Source organism: Lissotriton vulgaris, chromosome 2_1 (assembly GCF_964263255.1).
Source record: "Lissotriton vulgaris chromosome 2_1, aLisVul1.2, whole genome shotgun sequence".
Taxonomy (NCBI): domain Eukaryota; kingdom Metazoa; phylum Chordata; class Amphibia; order Caudata; family Salamandridae; genus Lissotriton; species Lissotriton vulgaris.
The window spans coordinates 1,467,152,146-1,467,171,470 of NC_141687.1; the positions used below are offsets into that span (position 1 = coordinate 1,467,152,146).

A 19,325-nucleotide genomic window follows, 5' to 3' on the forward strand; every position below is an offset into this window, starting at 1 on the left:
TCACTAACCCATGCACTCAGTGAGACACATTTAATCACTCACTCAATCAGTCAGTCATGCACCTAGTAAATCCTTCATCCAGACACTTATATATCCACTCATTCTTCAATATGTAAAACATATTTTAACTTTACAGAAACACACAGTCACTGGATGATGTCCTCAGTGATGTCATCAGTGATGTCATTTGAGATGTCATCAGTGATGTCATCAGTGATGTCACTAACCATGTCATGAATGATGTAATATGTGACATCATCAGCAGTGGATTGCGGGTGCGCGATATATAGTTAGCGCTTATAACTATATATGGAATTTCAATGGTTTTATGCGAGTAAAATAAGGTTTTGTAAATGCAAATCCCTAACTATATATGGCCTAAAACCAATGGTTTTTTCATTGAATTTTCAAGGTTTTGTAAATGCAAATTCCTAACTATTTATCCACTATAACCTATGGTTTTTTCTGTGAATATATATATATATATATATATATATATATATATATATATATATATATATATATATATATATACATATATATATATATATATATATACATATACATATATATATATACATACATATATATATATACACACACATATATATACACACACACACATATATACACACACACACACACCCACACACACACACACACACACACACACGCACGCACACACACACACACACACACACACACACACACACACACACACACATATATATATATATATATATACAAAAGAGTGTCAGAGGGTCTGATTAGTCTATGTGAGGGTCATTAAACTAACAGAACAATGTCAACTCATCTAACCATAATGAAAAAAAGAAGAATTGTTGGATACCAGTGATCACTTACAGGTTGTCCATCAGTCACCACACGGAACCGCCCTTCATCATTTGGCATTCCTGTTGTTCACAATCATTGGTACGTCACTGGCTCAAACAAGGAGAGGTCAGATGGTATAACCTCCCGGGAACCAAGTGGCGGCCAAGTAGTGGTCGAGTGTCACAAACTACCCTTCAATTCATTTGGTGGGTGACTGATTTGCAGTGCTGTGAAAAGGAGTGTGTGGAAAGGGTGAGGAATGCCAAATGATGAAGGGCGGTTCCGTGTGGTGACTGATGGACAACCTGTAAGTGATCACTGGTATCCAACAATTCTTCTTTTTTTCATTATGGTTAGATGAGTTGACATTGTTCTGTTAGTTTAATGACCCTCACATAGACTAATCAGACCCTCTGACACTCTTTTGTTTTTCTACATGTAGCTAGGGAATGTGTCTTGGTCTTTAAAATCCCTCAGGCCCTCCTCCTACCTTTTGTGTCCCTTATATATTATTACATACATATACATACATATGCATATATTCACTGAAAAAACCATAGGTTTCACACCAGTTATAGTTAGCTGGAAATTTTACTGACATAAAACCATTGAAATTCCCACGTTTTAGTTAGTTGGACTCACTATAACTTGCGCGCCTGCAATGCACTGCTGATGACGTCACATATTACATCACTCATGACATCACTCATGACACCATCCTTGTGACAGACTGACAGACCTCCTTTGGGTGTAATGTAACCCTTGAAACACATATTCAAAAATAGAAACTAACATTTTCAAAAGAATTGGGATACCCATACCAGTTACAACAACCAATTCAGTAATTCCACCATCTAAATACACATCCTTTCATTCAGCAACAGTTCTATATAGTCACTCATACATATACTCACTCATCATATGTAGTGATACACATATACATCCTGTTACACACCGACAGTCATCCAAAAGTTACTCACACACATACTCACACATGCAAATAAACTATTGAACATCCATTTATTTGCATATACAGCTATACACACACTAGTACATTACTTCTAAGGAAACTTACACATACTTACTCTCTTAAACAATCACTTATAGAAACACATACTTATTTAAACAGGAACTCTTTAAATCTCTCACTCTCACATATACTCGCTTATATACATCAATACTCACATATACTAGATTAAAACATATGTAGTTACTCATAAAAACACTAGTGAGGTAGGCATTCCCTCACTAACACACACATATTCACACTCATCCACCCATACAGTCCTGCACATACGCTGTCTTAAAAACACATACAAACAGTGAGTCAGTCACCAACCCATGCAGCCACTTATACACAAAGTGAAACACTGATACATATATTTAAAATATTTAAAAATTACTCGCTAATATATGTATTCCCTAAGATACACTTTATAAGCCAGATAACTAATCAATATTTTATTAAAAATAAACATCCATTTACACACTTCTTTAAACATTTATTCGTCCATCGACCTTTACAAATACATATATAAAATATATTGATATTTCAGAAAGACACACATTCACTGGATGGTGTCATCAGTGATGTCATGAGTGATGTCACTGACCATGTCATGAGTGATGTAATATGTGACGTCATCAGCAGTGCATTGCAGGCGCGCAAGTTATAGTGAGTCCAACTAACTATAACGTGGGAATTTCGATGGTTTTATGTCAGTAAAATTTCCAGCTAACTATAACTGGTGTGAAACCTATGGTTTTTTCAGTGAATTTAATAGGTTTTTAAAATGCTAATTCCTAACTATAAATAAGGCCCCAAACCTATGTTTTTTTCAGTAAATTTAAAAATGTTGTTAATAGCAAATGTCTATAGCTATGAAATGTAATATTTTTGAAAATGAATGAATCCTATATTATATTTGTATTTAAAACAATTTTTTTAATGTATATATATATTTTTTTTTGCCCTGGAGCGCTCCCCGGTGAGCGCCCCGGAAAGCGTAGTCTTTTGAAGCGCCCCAGGGCGTGCTCCGGAGAGCGTCCCGTTAGCGCTGTTGCCGCGAACGAAAACATCATCGTGACGTATCGTGTAGCCGCGTCCACGTGATACGCAAAGCGTAAGCGCACCCGGAAGCACTCGAGCGAATACTATCGCGCAGCGTAAACATCCAACGCGCTTACGCGACGCAACCCAGGGCGCGCCCACAGGCGCGTCGCGTAAGCGCGTCGGGTTATGTGACCTGAAAATAACACTTTTAATTGGTGCAGAACAGTTTTGGTTTCATAATGATGAAATCCCTAGTCTTGTGAACTGAAAATAACACTTCTCATCGGTTCAGGACATTTTCTATTCCAAATGATGACAGACCCCACCTTTTTTCCTTATTCTGACTTTGTCCTTTGACTGAGGAAGACCTGTTTTGAAATCTTTTAGGTATATTTTGTACTTTGAAATGGCTACAGTAGCAGCATCAGCTGGAGCATCTGCACCACCACCACCACCAAGAGGACCACCACAACATCACATTGGTGGTCAAGAAAAAGAGGAGGAGGAGGAAGAGGAGGAGGGGACGAGGAGGAGGTGGCTGGAAGAACACAATACCCCATACCAACCCAAGCCACACATTGTATGGGAGTTTTTTTCCATCCCTGAGGGAAAAAAGAAAGTGAATGCGGCAAAGGTGACTTGCTTTATCTGTGACATGGAACTCTCAAGGGGTAACCCAAATAAAAAATATTCATTTGGGAACAATACCATGATAAGGCACATGCAGCGCAAGCATCCTAACAACTATGCTGCCGCAGAGATGAGAGAACTGGCCAGCAATCCTCCCCAATCTACACCCAGCACCTCCAAACGAAAACAACCCACTCCATCGGGACCAGAGACAAGGGAGACAATCCCTTGCATTCAACCACGATTTGGAGAATTTAGGGTCACCTGTATTTTTTGTGGTAAGACCATCTCCTATGGTGAGCAGAGCCTAAAGCTCATCCTCCTTGCTGGTGACATCCACAATTGCCCCCAAAAACCCTAATTTTTACCTGATTTTTTTTTGCTCCTGTTGAGCCATTTTAAATTCCCTGTTTTTTGTTTCTCCCATAAAAATAACCAAAAAAAATACAAAATAGTTCATAAAAGCCAAAAAAAGTACAAAATGTTCAAAAAACATAAAAAAAAATATAAAACAAAAAGAAGAAAAAAACCAGTTCTTTTTAGAACTACCTCCAATTTCTAAAAAAAGGCTACATTTTTTTTAAACTCTATCATTCATTTTTCCCCATGGCACGCTCCCCGGTCCGCTCCCCGGTGCGCGTACCGGGCGCTCCCCCTGCGCAAATCCCCCCCAAAATTCTTTTTTCACCCGCGGGGCCCTTTTATAGCCCCCACATAAAACCTAGGGGTTCAAGGGGGGTCTACTCTGCCCCCTTATGGTCATTTCCCCCTTTGTTTTTCCCACCTCTTGTGTCTCGATCCTACCGAGACACAAGATGGCGGCCGCTCCGGACTGTTTCGAATGTTTACAGACACCCGAGAGCCAATCAGCTTTCCGTGCGCACCTCGTGTGGCGCGCCCAGAGCGCTCCCCGGTGCGCGTACCGGGGCGCTGCCATAGATATATATATTTTTTTGAACCTAAATTACTCAAAAACCACTGGAGCACATATCTTATGACATAGCAAAGGCACATCGGGCTACCAGTCCCTACAATTTTGCCAAGTTTTGTGGAAATCCATTCAGCCGTTCGGGCTAAAAGTGAGGTCGACCGCCCTACGGAAATTAACATGGGGAAAACACGTTTTGGGACCCCCCTTTTATCTCGGCCCCCGCTTGACGAATCCCCCCCAAACTTTCAGGGAAGGACCAGAGCTCCGCGAGGCACATTTGAGGAAATTTTCAGGCCGATTCGTCAACCGGCGCCAAAGTTATTCACAATAGAATTTTGAGATTTTGCATTGAAAAAATCCTAACTATAAGTACCTACTGGCAACCGCCAGTAGGTAATATAAATATATATATAAATATATATATAAAAAAAATATATATATATATATATATATATATATATATATATATATATATATATATATATATATATATATATATATATATATATATATATATATATATATATGAGGTATGTCCAGTTCCCAACGAAAGTAGCGCAGCGCAGCCAGCCACACCGACAAACAGGAACCAGCGAGACCCAAAGTGGTGCAATTTGATTTTATTTAATGTTCAGCCCAGCACCAGTCCGCCATGACGCGTTTCGGCTAGAGATAGCCTTAATCACATGACAACGTCACGAGGGATGACCACCCCTTTTTAAAGTGCAAGTAGTGCCATCACATGTAATAGAAAGTGAAAAAATACTCAACTTTCATTAAAACTACGTACATTAGTAGAGTCACAGCATAAATGCATTCGTTGCACAGAAAAGACATTCACATGTCATAGTTTGAACAGCAATATTCAAAATTTGTACATTTCAGAATGTATACATGTATCTGTTGTTGCCTCAGAAATTTGAATTTCAATCGACAAACTCATGGCAGTGGCTAATAAATAAACTTCATAATGTACAAAAGTTAAACGCCAATAAATTATTATAAATAATCATGTTGCCATTAAAATTCACTACAAAAGGTACTCAAGCGTTTGAATAATTCAAACATTAATTGATTGGTGAGCACATATAACTTATACATAAGGGGCCAGATGTCATGGTTACCACTAGTGCAAAATTGATAAAGGATATACTGCCCAAGTGGGCTGTTAAGTACTGAGGTCAACAGTATTGGATCATTTGAGCAAATATGCAATATCACGTGCATTACATGTTGGATGGCTGTAAAGTGCTACCATAAAGTGAAAAAGTGCAATAAGAAATGTTAAATCATTATTTCTTTAAAGATTTAAAAACACAGGTCAAAAGCGAGGGTCCAGGGTTCATGTTATTCACATAGCCTCAAGAATGTTAGTTTTAAGTTGGTATTACAGGACAAAACAATTCATTGAGGGTAAATTGCAATGTGCAAAACAGCAAGGGCGTATGAATGTTATAGATAAGTGTGGCAATCCTCCCCCATGTTAAGACCCTGAGGTGCCTTAGTATCAAGGGATATAATATAACGGGTCTCCAACTTTCTGAGTAGGGCATCCCTATCACCACCTCTCCTTTGGGGGGGAACACAATCTATAACAAAATATCTCAAAGCAGAGGCATCCTTCGCATGCATTAACTCAAAATGCCTAGCTACAGGATATGTAGGATCAGCATGGGCAATGCCACGCAGGTGTTGTACGATCCGCTTATGGACCTGTGGTCTGGTGCTGCCTACATATCTGAGCCCACATGGGCATTCCAAAACATAGACCGCAAACTCTGTTTTGCAGTTCAATTTTTGTTTAATTTTGATGGGAGAAGGAGATAAAGGTGTAACTACCTCAAACTTACTCACCCCATGCTTGCATGCTTTGCAGGTGGAGCAAAGCAAAAATCCCTTGCTGTCATCTAACCATGAGCCTGACATAACCTCTGGGCTACTGGATACCAGACTGTCTTTCATAGATCGTGCCTTTCGGTACGTAATGCTAGGGTATTTGGGCATTGTAGGGCCTAGTATAGGATCATTGGAAATCAGTGACCAATTGTCCTTGATTATCTTGTGAATCATCCTATGCTGGTTGCTGAACCCGATAATTAATCTGGTTTCTTCACCAGGTCCACTGACGGGGACAGCTGGTTGGTTTACACCTCCTAAGCCTAGGAGTTCCAGCCTGTTTATTTTGTTAGCCCTAGCAATGGCATAATCTATGATGACTGGTTTATAGCCTCGTTGAAGGAAACGATCCCTACACTGAGATTGTGCCACACGGCATTCCTCTTCGCTGCTGCAGATTCTTCTGACACGAAGCATCTCCCCGTAGGGGATGCTGCGTATCAGATGTGCAGGATGATGGCTATCCGCATGCAGCAGCGTGTTCCCTGCCGTAGGCTTGCGGTACAGTTTAGTTTGGAGAGTGCCTCCCTGAACAAATATTTCAACGTCCAGGAAAACAACGGACTGAGTGCTAATGGTGCTGGTTAGCTGGATATTGAGATTGTTATTGTTAAGCACTTGTATAAAATCTCTCACCTCAGTCTCAGTCCCGTCCCAAACAAAAAACAAATCATCTATGTATCTAGACCAGAGTTTCTATATATATTCAAACGTAAAAAGGTTGCCCTTCAATGAAAACGCCACACTTGGGGAAAGTTTGTTCCTTTAATTTGAAGATCACAGAATTTCAGTTCCCCAAAAGGGATTCCCTTGCACAGCCTAACGCGTTTCAGACGCTGACCGTCCTTGTTCACAGGCTGTCGGGAAAGAAAGAAAGAACAATCTGCGCTTCGTGTAACACCTGCTTAAATATTAAAGTCCCGCCCTCGTGAGCGTAGGCAGCCTGTGCCTTCTGGTCTTTGCAGTTCATTTGCGATATTCCCCCAGTGGGTGCAGCTGTACTCTCCCAAAAAATTCCCAACTGCAAAGACCAGAAGGCACATATATATATACATACATATATATATATATATATATATATATATATATATATATATATATATATATATATATATATATATATATATATATATATATATATATATATATATATATATATATTCACTGAAAAAAACATAGGTTTCACATACGTTATAGTTAGGAATTAGCATTTAAAAAACCATAGAAATTCAATGAAAAAACCATAGGTTACACATACGTTATAGTTAGCTGGACATTTCTCTCATACAAAACCATTGAAATTCCCCCGTTACAGTTAGTTCAGCTAACTATAACTCGCACGCATGCAATGCACTGCTGATGACGTCACATATTACATCACTCATGACATGGTCAGTGACATCACTCATGACATCACTGATGACATCTCAAATGTGTGTCTTTCTGATAAATAAATATTTTTATATATTGTGAGAAGTTGGCATGGTATATGATGATCACTAATTCTAGTGAGCACCTTGCACCAGTCCAAACGACCCTTATGATGATTGGTTGTAAGTCAACCTTATAGACCAGCTATCCTAGGGGTAGCATGGACAAAAGCAGTCTTAGGCTAAACTCAAGAGGGCATGTGAAGCCAGCTGTTTTACCATATGCAATCCTTTAAATATCAAATGAAAGGACACCACACAAGTTATATATTATAAAATATATGTATTTATTTCTAGAATAATCCCCTATACTCTTTATGAGCACAGAAGCACAAGCGACTGATCTTTGGACTGGGTAAGAGTGGTCTGCTTAATTCAGACACTCTGTTCATCACCACCCCCTTTTCTGAATCGTTTTTGGCCACTATAGGTGTGGCAGGGTATACTCAGACATGAGTCCCTTGCTCACTGCACCATCAGGATTCAAGCAAGCCGGGCCGACGACGGCTGAAATGCCAGAAACCGGTCCCCGGAAGCTTGTCTCCTTTCTGGTGAAGAATTGGCTTGGTAGTTTAGTCTGCCCTGTTCCCATGATGCACTGGGCCAGGGACAGACTGATTTGCATATAGCCAGGTTCTGAGCTGGGATGGTGCAGTGAGCTAAATAACGGTGATGGATCAAGCCATGATCTTTGGACTGGGTAAGAGCTGTCTGCTTAATTCAGACACTCTGTTCATCACCACCCCCTTTTCTGAATCGTTTTTGGCCACTATAGGTGTGGCAGGATATACTCAGACATGAGTCCCATGCTCACTGCACCATCAGGATTCAAGCAAGCCGGGCCGACGACGGCTGAAATACCAGAAACCGGTCCCCGGAAGCTTGTCTCCTTTCTGGTGAAGAATTGGCTTGGTAGTTTAGTCTGCCCTGTTCCCATGATGCACTGGGCCAGGGACAGACTGATTTGCATATAGCCAGGCTCTGAGCTGGGATGGTGCAGTGAGCTAAATAACGGGGATGGATCAAGCCCTGATCTTTGGACTGGGTAAGAGTGGTCTGCTTAATTCAGACACTCTGTTCATCACCACCCCCTTTTCTGAATCGTACTTGCAGAAACTGGCGCTTCTGATAACATACGTTGTAATCCTAATACACACAGATTAAATAAACAGCGCAAATTAAGCAGCACAATGATTTACGTAAACATGTTAATTATGTCACAGACTGGCATATTTCACTATTCTAACGCGGCACACCACAAAATTCGGTAAAAATATTTTCAACAGCATCTCTCCATTTTAAGACGCTTGCCAGTGTTGCCGACATTCCTCAGGATAATATCAGTGTCAGTAGTCAATCAAGCTGCTCTGCCATTAACAATGCGACACAAAATACCCCCTATCGGCCAATTACTGGATCCATAGCAACCCAGAGCACTGCTCCTTTAAATGAAGGACTTGAAACAAACCCCCAGTGGTAGCGAGGTTGGAGTCTAATGTCGTTTTCCACGTTACCAGGTCTCATCTCACCTAAACAATGAAGACAATCATGGGGTCGCTGCCATCCAGGTTAGGGGGGTTGTGTTTCCCAGTGGCAGACGCGAGACCGGGCAATAAGAAAAACGCTTTCGGTCGCTCTAGGTATTTACGGAAAGGACACGAGGTATACAAGAACTACAATAACCAAGGTATAAATACACAGCTCGTCCATAAATGCTCAGCCTTTTCTCAACTTCAAGCATGTTGCCTTTTTTTCTCCGCTTTTTCATTATAAATAATGGTAAAATATAGATGGCATTGTGCAAAAGCATAATAAATCAACATGATGCCACAAAGAAACACAGCCAATACGACTAAAAATGAAATTTCTAAAAAAAACACCAGGGTTATTTTGTTACGAAGTGACACGGGAGAGTTGCTGTCAAGCTGCTCCCATCTCGCTGTCAATTGATCAGTTCTATGAGCTGCTGAATGCACAGCAACGCCAAACAACCACTTAAAACACACAATAATGGTCAAATTCAAAAGGTACGGCCATTCAAGTTACCATTCCCCTTTCAGCGGACACAGGATCACGCATTAAAGCCACCGTGAGAACTGGAGTGTATTCCATTTTATTTTAAAGGCCTGGTCTTCGGTTTCCCTTTTTTTTTACTCTCAAAGGAATGCAAAGAAGCTTAGCTGCCAACACCAGAAGAGTTCAAATCGGGGACAGAATGGTGGGTCCGAATGAGGCAACCTGCTCCCACTCCAGCCCGCCACTGCAGAGCTCCGAGATTCAGAAGTTTGACTAATCACAGCCATTTCCCCTTAATTTGAAAAATGTGTGTCGCTTCTTTTTTTGTGTGGCTTTGAATGTAACCCCTGCAGTTGATCTTGCCTGTACTACAGGAATATGGTTATTTTATAATTTGCTGTGAATAAAAAAAACTTGACCCGATAGCAAGGTTCTAGAATTTCTTGCGTTGTGAAACCGGCAGGAGGGAATAAGCATTGTATGTATAGGCATTTATATAGCGCACTACTTACCCGTAGGGTCCCAAAGCGCTTCGACCGCTGCGAAACTCTTCCTGGCTTCCCTGAGAGATGGTCCCTTAATGGGTATCTCCAGGGTGAGACCAGGCATCCCCGGCAGTCTGGTGGGGCCGTTAGTGAAGATGAGGCAAGCTAATGCCCAGAGTTGCCGAGTGTGATCGCTGATCAAAGTGGGCACCGAGGCGAGAGAATTATCGAGTCCGCTGACCCTGGTCCAGAAACCTGCCGCGCCGGGAATCGAACCCTGGTCCCGGGCCGTCCTCTGCTCTCGGGTCTGCTGCCTCTAACCAGTGAGCCACACTACTTCACTACTTCATTGTGCTAGATAAGGAAGTGGTGCATTTTTCAGGCATATATTATATTTGTTTGTTCTTAGGCATATTTAGGTAAGCATATTTCTGTCACAGGTTTGGTCTCGTAGAGCCGTCAAAGTGCAGATGTTCTTTACGTACAGTTCTGGGCTGTTCACCCATTGGGGTCCTGCTAGTCAATGACACGCCATGGCTATGGATAGCAAGAAAGATCTTGTAGATATTCGGGGTTTTAAATTGTTTGCAAAGCGTGTTTGACATTTACGCTGCCTCAGGGCTCTGGTTTGGTGGTGTGTATTTCACGTGATAAACATTTACCATGAAACAAATCTTCTAGATGGCAAACTGACATTTTATTTTTAAATGTATGCAGCATGATAGGTTACTCACCTGAACTATTAGAACTTTCACCTCTTGCATAGTCTTGGTTATCAATTGGATAGGTCTCCCCGTCTTCATCAATACCAATCGATGCAACAGCTAATACATCTCCAGAACCTGATATAAAAAAAAATATAGTAGGTATTTTTTTTTTAAATCTTTAAATCTACACAAATTAATCAGCTAATATTAGTTCATGCATGTAAGATCACTAAAAAAAGAAAAGGAGAAAGCACTATCCATAATTAAACGATATTAAAATAAAAATAGTGGGTGCAGTTTAACTGGTGTGTTCTTTAATATTGCTCATTTTGTTCTTAAGGCCTCTCCCTACAATATATAACATAACTATTGAGGTTTCCCTGTCACTTCAGTTCAGTTTTCCCATTCTTAGGCCTGATGAACTGCCACTTTTAGCTATGAAAAAATGTTCTGTTGACCATTAAATGAGGACTTCTAATTTCACACAAACTAGGGGCTCCACAAATCTGACAATAGCTTATGCAATATGAGAAACCACTGTTCAGAATGTAAAATTATTGGACAGTTTGGTCAACAGGTTTAACATGGAACTAGTGGGTACCGGAAAAAAAATTGGAAACTTTTATATCCCTAGAAATAAAACAGGGAGGAGGGTGGAGTTGTTTATGACCTTGACAAAGATCCCTATGATGTACAACCAGGACTACAAGTAAATAACATTTTCTACTGCATCATAGGATCTAAAAAATAATAGCAAGCTAACAACCAGTAGTAATATTGTATTTCTTGGGAATAAGGAATAGCATTTTTAACTGGCATTAGAGTTAGGTGGAACTCTGAATGAAGAGTTACCAAAATGATTTTTCAGAGTAGCTTAACCAACATTAGAATACATTTTTGTATTTGAGTCAAGACAGTAGAGACTGCCTTGCAATTGTCTGACTGAACAATGTTTTTTACACAGTCTTGGTACCCACTTTCCTTCTACTAGAATGGGCTATGTGTATTGCTGGCAGCGGTTTATTCGCCAGTTCATTACACTACAAGATGCAGTATACAATCTACTAAAAAATGGATTGTTTTGAAGTGCCTAGAGTGTGGCAAATATGAGTGTATTTGATAAAGGTTTAAGGAAAGCTCACAGAAAACTTGTAGAATAATAATTTGTTTATTGTACATTTTGATACCACTCTAGGGAGGAAAGAAGGATGACTGTCATTTATACCCTATTTGCACAGAACACTATATAGAGTTCAACATTCAAAAGTGTTTGGATTTCACTAAACATTCAAGCTGAAGAAAAACCCACTTACTGCCGGACGTCCGAGGAAGATGCTACAATTAACATGGAGAATACATTCAAAAGACAGACCTAGTAATTCGGACTGACCTATATTGACTTTCCAGGGAGGACAAGGTGCCCTTACAGGAAGAGAGACCTTCTTCACAAATTCAATACTGTGAATAGGCAAAAGTAATATAATATGAACCAATAGGAAGAATGAGTTGAAGGAAATTTCTGTTAAGCTGTCCATAAAAGACTGGGAAAGATTCCGATAACCATACTGTCTGAAGTCAAAAACCATGTTTGCAAATTTAAGGATATCTGAACCTGGATTCTGGTGAGGTGGTTAGGTCTGAACTGCAATTTCTAAAGTGGGTTGACAGATCTATGAAGCAGCTCCAGATACCACTGCTGCCTTGACTACCACTCTGGAACAATGATGACCAACGGAGCCTGACAATTTCTGAGCTTCAAGATAAATGTTGGCATAAATGGTATCAGAGAAAAAGCATAGTGTAATGTCTTTGATAAAGTCATTAAAATGGCACTGACCTGAAGTCCTGTCTTTATGAGACGTAGCAACGAGATCTAATTTTGGACAGTCCCTTTCTATGAAGATTTTTTGAAGCACTCTGTCATTTAGAACCCCTTTGTTATGTTCTTCATAAAACCTGCTTAACCCCTTCGGTGCTCATGACGGCCCCCGGGCCGTCACACGTCACGGAGGGCGTGTGCGGACGACGGCCGGGTGCTGTCCGAATCCTGCCCACTCGTTAATTCTCCCACACAGCGGGAGAATTAACACCGCACGGAAGGGGTTAAAATATCTGCCTCTCGGTTTAGGATTCTCTGTAAGGACTGCTTTCATTGATAGACTTCTGGACAAGGCCTACATCCAGATCTTTGCATCTCTAATGAGAATGGTATGACTCTTATGTCCCAAGTTTATTGAAGAGAAATGGCAAGTGGTTCCATCACGAAGAGCAATAGCAACTAGGACAGGTAACAACCTTGCCTGATGCTGCTCAGTACCTGAAAGGATATATACAAAAAGTCTGCAGAAACAGACTATCGCTGTAAGATCTCTATAACCACTTCGCCTTCTGGGTGAAATCTGTCCCAAGCACCGTTCTACCCCTGATACTGAAGGAACACCACATGACAGGGTGTAGTTTGTCTCTAGGGAAAATCTACCAACGTTAGATATTTTTGTAAAATAAAAAAAATGGGGAGTACTGAGTGGTGTGCCTCTCATGGATCCCAACAACTTTTTATGTCTCGCGATTTTGTAAGAGAGAACTTTGAGAAGAGGGCTTTAAGCCCCGCCCCTCATTTCCATTGGCCGGCATCACTGCTTATTATAAAAGGTGGCCTGCCATTGGAAAGGAATATGCTACTTACCAGTATGCATCTGTTCTTGGCATGTAGGGCTGCTGACATTCATATCTGTGCATAGATCGCCGCCTAGTGTTGGGTCCGGATGATTGCACTTTGTTGTCCTGGAAGAGTCTTCGAGGTATAACAAAATAGGTGACTCCTCCCCTGGACTACAGTGCGCATGGGCCTCTTCTCCATCCTCAGATTGTTTTTCGCCATTGTGGCAGAGATGGAGATAGTAAAGTAAGAGATGGCCATGCAAAAGATAATGCTGCAGCTGCGACAGGCACCGGGGAGAAGGGCGGGCGATATGAATGTCAGCAGCCCTACATGCCAAGAACAGATGCATACTGGTAAGTAGCATATTCCGTTCGAGGCATGTGGGCTGCTGAATTCATATCTGTGCATAGACTGTATAGCAGTATCTCCTCTAGCGGTGGTTACCTCTGCCAGCTGCAGCAGTTTAAAAAAAGAGTTTTGAGGACTGCCTGGCCTACAGCAGCTTGCTGCTTTGCTTGCACGTCTACACAGTAGAGCTTTGTGAAAGTGTGTATGGTAGTCCATGTGGCTGCTTTACATATGTCTTCAAGAGGAATATTTCCTAGGAAAGCCATGGATGCCCCCATTTTTCGCGTAGAGTGTGCTCTTGGGGGGACAGTTAAAGTGCGTTTGGCCTTTTGATAACATATTTGAATGCATTTAACTATCCATCTGGCTATTCCTGACTTTGATATTGGATTTCCTTTATGTTGTGATGAAAAAGCAAACATTAATTGCTTTGTTTTCCTAAATGATTTTGTTCTGTTCACATAATAAAGCAGAGCCCTTTTGACATCAAGTGTGTGTAAGGCTCTTTCAGCTACTGACTGTGGATTTTGGAAGAACACTGGCAGTTCTATCGATTGATTAATATGGAAATTGGATACGACCTTTGGCATAAACTTAGGGTTTGTTCTAAGAACCACCCTGTTAGCATGTACTTGCATGAAGGGTTCTTGAATTGTTAGTGCTTGTAACTCACTAACTCGCCTGAGTGAGGTAATGGCAATCAAGAATGCCACCTTCCACGTTAAAACTGTAGTTCGCATGAGTGTAGAGGTTCGAAAGGAGGTCTCATAAGTCTGGTAAGTGCTATATTTAGATTCCAGACTGGGGAAGTTGGGTGTCTTGGAGGGATCACCCTTTTAAGACCCTCCATAAAAGCCTTTATTGCTGGTACTCTAAACAGTGAAAGGTGTTGCCTGTTTTGAAGGTATGCTGCTATAGCAGCGAGGTGTAGTCTTATGGAAGAGTATGCTAGGTTGCATCTTTGAAGATGCAGCAGGTAACATATAATGTTCTGTATGGAAGCATCTGAAGGGTTGATTTGGTTATTGTTGCAGTAAATGACAAATCTCTTCCATTTAGCTGCATAGCACGTTCTCGTAGTTGGTCGTCTTGCCTCTTTAATGATGTTCATGCAGTCCGGAGGCAAGTTAAGGTATCCAAATTCTAAGACTTCAGGAGCCAGATCGCTAGGTTCATCTGATTGGGATCTGGGTGTCTGATTTCTCCATGGTTCTGAGTTAGAAGATGGGGTGCGAGGTTCAGCCTTTGATGAGGAACTACTGAAAGTTCCAGGAACGGTGTGTATCATGGCTGTCTCGCCCATGTGGGAGCAACTAGGATTAGTGTGAGTGATTGTTGGCGCAGTTTGCGTGCCACCCAGTAGAATCAGTGGTGCTGGGGGAAAAGCATACGCTAATCTGCCTGACCAGTTCATCCATATCGCATTGCCCTGCGACAACGGATGTGGGAACCTGGCGGCAAAGGACTGGCATTTTGAGTTTTCGTTCGTGGCAAACAGGTCTATCTCTGGGTGCCCCCACTGCTTGAAGAATGGTTGGAGAACCTGGGAGTGAATCTCCCATTCGTATAGTTGTTGGCTGTGCCTGCTGAGCAGATCTGCTATTTGATTGTCTTTCCCTGGGAGGTGTTCTGCCAGGAGAAGGATATCTTTTGGAATTGCCCACTTCCATATTCTCTGTGCTAAGTGGGACAGTTGTGGAGAATGTGTTCCTCCCTGTTTCTGGATATAGTACATTGCTGTCATGTTGTCCGTCCGGATCATCACAGTCTTGCCGTACAAGTATTTTTGGAATGCTTTCAGGGCTAGGAATATCGCTAGCAACTCTAGTTGGTTGATATGCAGTTTCTTTTGTTTGATATTTGATATTTATGGTTTTTTGTAAAGCGCTTCTTTCGCTCCGGAGGGAGCATCTTGGCGCTGCACCCACAGCAGATCTACTTGGAATAGCATGGATCAGATAGCTGCGAGAACTGAGGAGTCGGATTGAGAGTAAATCCACGTCTTCAGGGATTTCCTGAAAAGGCTCTCTGAGGGGGCATGCCTAAGATTAGGGGGGAGGCGATTCCATGCCCTGGCAGCAAGGAATGAAAAGGTCTTTCCACCCTTTGTTTTTAATTTGATTCGTGGTTCAGAGATGAAATTAGCGCCTGATGACCTCAAGCAGCGAGTTGGGGTATAATGCTGAAAGCGTTTGATCAGGTAAGCAGGGCCCGTACACTTGTTAGCTTTAAAGACGGTGACTAAAAGCTTGAACAAGATTCTCTTGTGGAGGGGCAGCCAATGGAGTGCGTTAAGGGCTGCAGTGGCCGAAGACCTACGGGGGAGTTTCAGGACGAGCCTGGCCGCTGCATGTTGAACGGTTTGTAATTTTTTTAGTGAGGACTTCTTAATGCCTGCCAGGAGGCCATTACAATAATCCAGCCGGGAAAGGATGAGCGCCACCGCGACTGATTTCCTGGCTGAGATGGGCAAGAAATTAAAAAATTTCTTTAGTTGCCTGATTAAGCTGAAACAGCGTCCTGCGGTGATTCGTACATGTTCATTGTCCAAAGCCCTTGTACTGTGTAGTAAAGGAGGAGGGCTCTCCAGCCTGTCAGTGATGTGTCCGCTGGTAGTACTAGTTGTGGTAACCGGCTCTTGGAACAGTCGCCCCTTGGAAAGGTTTTGTGGGTTCCACCACTGCAGAGAGTTGGGTGCGCGACTGTCTACCAACACTAGGTCTTTTAGTTGTCCTTGAGCTTGTTTCCACTGCCGTGCTAGGCATTCTTGCAATGGGCGCATTTGAAGTCTGGCATGGGGGACAATGAATATGCAGGAGGCCATCATGCCTAGGAGTTGCATGAAGACTCGAGCTGGAAAAGAGTGTTGTGGCAGAAATTTGCGAATGAGCATCTGCATCATGGCTATCCTCGCTGAGTTTGGGTATGCCTTTGCCACTGAGGTATCTATAGTAGCTCCCAGATATTGTTGTATGTGGGAGGGTTGTAGATGCGATTTTGGGTAGTTTATCGAAAACCCTAGTCTGTGTAATAGCTGAAGTTTTTGAGACGTGTCTCTTGCACACTGTTGGTACGATTTTGCTTGTATGAGCCAATCGTCTAGGTACGGGAACACATGGATGTGTTGCCTCCTGAGATGTGCAGCTACTGTGGCTAAGCATTTTGTAAACACTCTGGAGCAGTGGTCACCCCGAAGGGGAGAACTTTGAATTGGTAGTGTTGACCTTCTATTGTGAACCTGAGATATTTCCTGTGAGGTGGATGGATGGGTATGTGAAAATATGCGTCCTTGAGGTCCAATGTTGCCAGGAAGTCTCCTTGCTGTAGCAACGGGAGCCCTTGCTGTAGTGTGATCATATGGAAGTGCTCCGACAGTATGTATTGATTTAGGGGTCTGAGGTCCAATATTTGTCTGAGGGAACCGTCCTTCTTGGGAATAAGGAAGTATAGGGGGTATACCCCTGTTCCTTGGTGTTGGAAAGGGACTGGCTCTATGGCCCCCTTTTCCAGCATGCATTTCACCTCTTGTTGTAGCAGGGTGATGTGTTCTTTGGACATAGGACGGTGTCTGGGTGGTATGTTTGGTGGGGTAGAAGTGAGTTCTAGGCAATAACCATACTGGATAATTTGTCTCACACACCTGTCCGTGGTAATTGCGTTCCAGACAGGTAGGAATTGTTGGAGTCTGACTCCGACCGGTGTTAGGTGGTCTGGAGGTAGCGTGATGAAGTCACTGTTTTGTGGCAGTGGAGGCTCTGGTGTTATTCCCTCCACGTCCTCTTCCCTTGTTATTGTGGCCCCTATAACCTCCTCTGTTGGAGTTTTTGTTAAAGGAACCTTGGGTGTTGCCTTTGTATGAAGATGAGGTCTGTGAAGTATTGCCTCGTGTAGCTGCTCTGTATGAGGAGCGTCAAAAGGAACCTCTGTGTTGCTGAAACTGCAATGCACCCATTGATTTTGCAGTTACTGTGTTTTTCTTCATTTTATCTAAAATGGTGTCGACTGCAGGGCCAAAAAGGAAGTCTTGATTGACGGGCTGGTTAAGAATGGTGGACTTCACCTCGTTCTTAAAGCCCGAAATACGCAGCCATGCATGTCGTCATTGTAAAACGCTAGTGTTAATAGACCTGGCTGCGGTGTCGGCTGCGTCAAGCGCACATTTGATGGAGGCGTTTGTAATAAATTTTCCCTCTTGTATGAGGTCATTAGCTTGGGCTTTAAAAGGCTCAGGCAGGTGTTGCATTAAGCTTTCAAGCTGGTCATAGTTTGCCCTGTCGTAACGAGCTAGCAGAGCTTGTGTATTCTCAATTCTCCATGAATTGGAGGCCTGTGATGTACCCTTTTCCCTGAGGCCTCTAGTATTTTTGACTCCTTATCAGGAGGAGGAGCCTCCCCTGTTGTCTGAGAGTTAGCCCTTTTGCGTGCATTAGCCACTACCAGTGAGTCTAATGGTAACTGACCTCTGATGTACGTAGGGTCCGCTCTATACTTCTTCTCAATCCTAGGAATGATTACGCGTGCCCTTGCTGTATCTTTAAATATATCAGGCGCGTGTTTTAACACTCCCTTTAGCATAAGAAGTGTTCTGACGCTTTACTCTGAAGTAGGGAAGGTGTCAAATAAGAAGTCTTCTTCTACAGGGTCATTATGCATGTCTACATTGTGGTACTGCGCTGCCCTGTCTATTAGTTGGTTGAAGACAATGGTGTCGCCAGTAGATGACGGCTTAGTTGGGTATGAGGAAACGTCAGGGATGGGATGGGTGTCATATGGGTCAGTTGCTCCCCCCATGGTTCATCTTGGGGTTTAGGATCCTCTGGATAATCCTAATCATGCTGTGGATCCTCCCCTGTGTTTCCCTCATTGTCCCCATAGTGAGAAGGAGAGTAAGGAGCAAAAGGTGTAGTAGGCATAACGGGATAGAAAGGAATGAAGGGTCTAGAGGGAGGAGTCCCAAAGTCCTTCTTCTTTAGTGGAATGGGGGAATGAGAGTCCGTGTCCAGTGGCCTCTTCTTCCTGTGCAGGATTGTGACTTCACCAGTCTAAGAATTAATATATATTTTTGCCTGGTCGTCTGATGGATCTGGATGGAAGAGTTCTTCCTCCGCTTTTCTTGGTTGTTTTTTTGACTTTGGGTCGATAACACCTTCTGTTTCGGCGACTTTTGGTGCCTTATTGCTCTTCTTCGGCTCGGGCCCTTTCTTCGGGTCGACGAGTGATTTTGGGTAGACCGGGTCTTTCGGTTCGACAAGTTTCTTGTGCTCGACAGGTTTTTTCGGTTGACTGTCCTTTGCAGAGTCGATGGCTTTTTTGGGATCGACTGGTGTTTCCGG

General features: G+C 42.4%; 1 protein-coding gene across 2 annotated transcripts in view; it reads right to left on the reverse strand.

Moving 5' to 3' along the window:
- Nucleotides 1-19,325, reverse strand: part of LOC147732762 (uncharacterized) — a 485,555-nt gene that overhangs the window by 156,679 nt on the left and 309,551 nt on the right. For both annotated transcript variants that reach the window (XM_086957326.1, XM_086957327.1), the window contains exon 5: nucleotides 11,010-11,117. In XM_086957326.1, coding sequence (XP_086813452.1) covers nucleotides 11,010-11,117 — 108 coding nt within the window. The remainder of the gene's footprint in view (nucleotides 1-11,009; nucleotides 11,118-19,325) is intronic.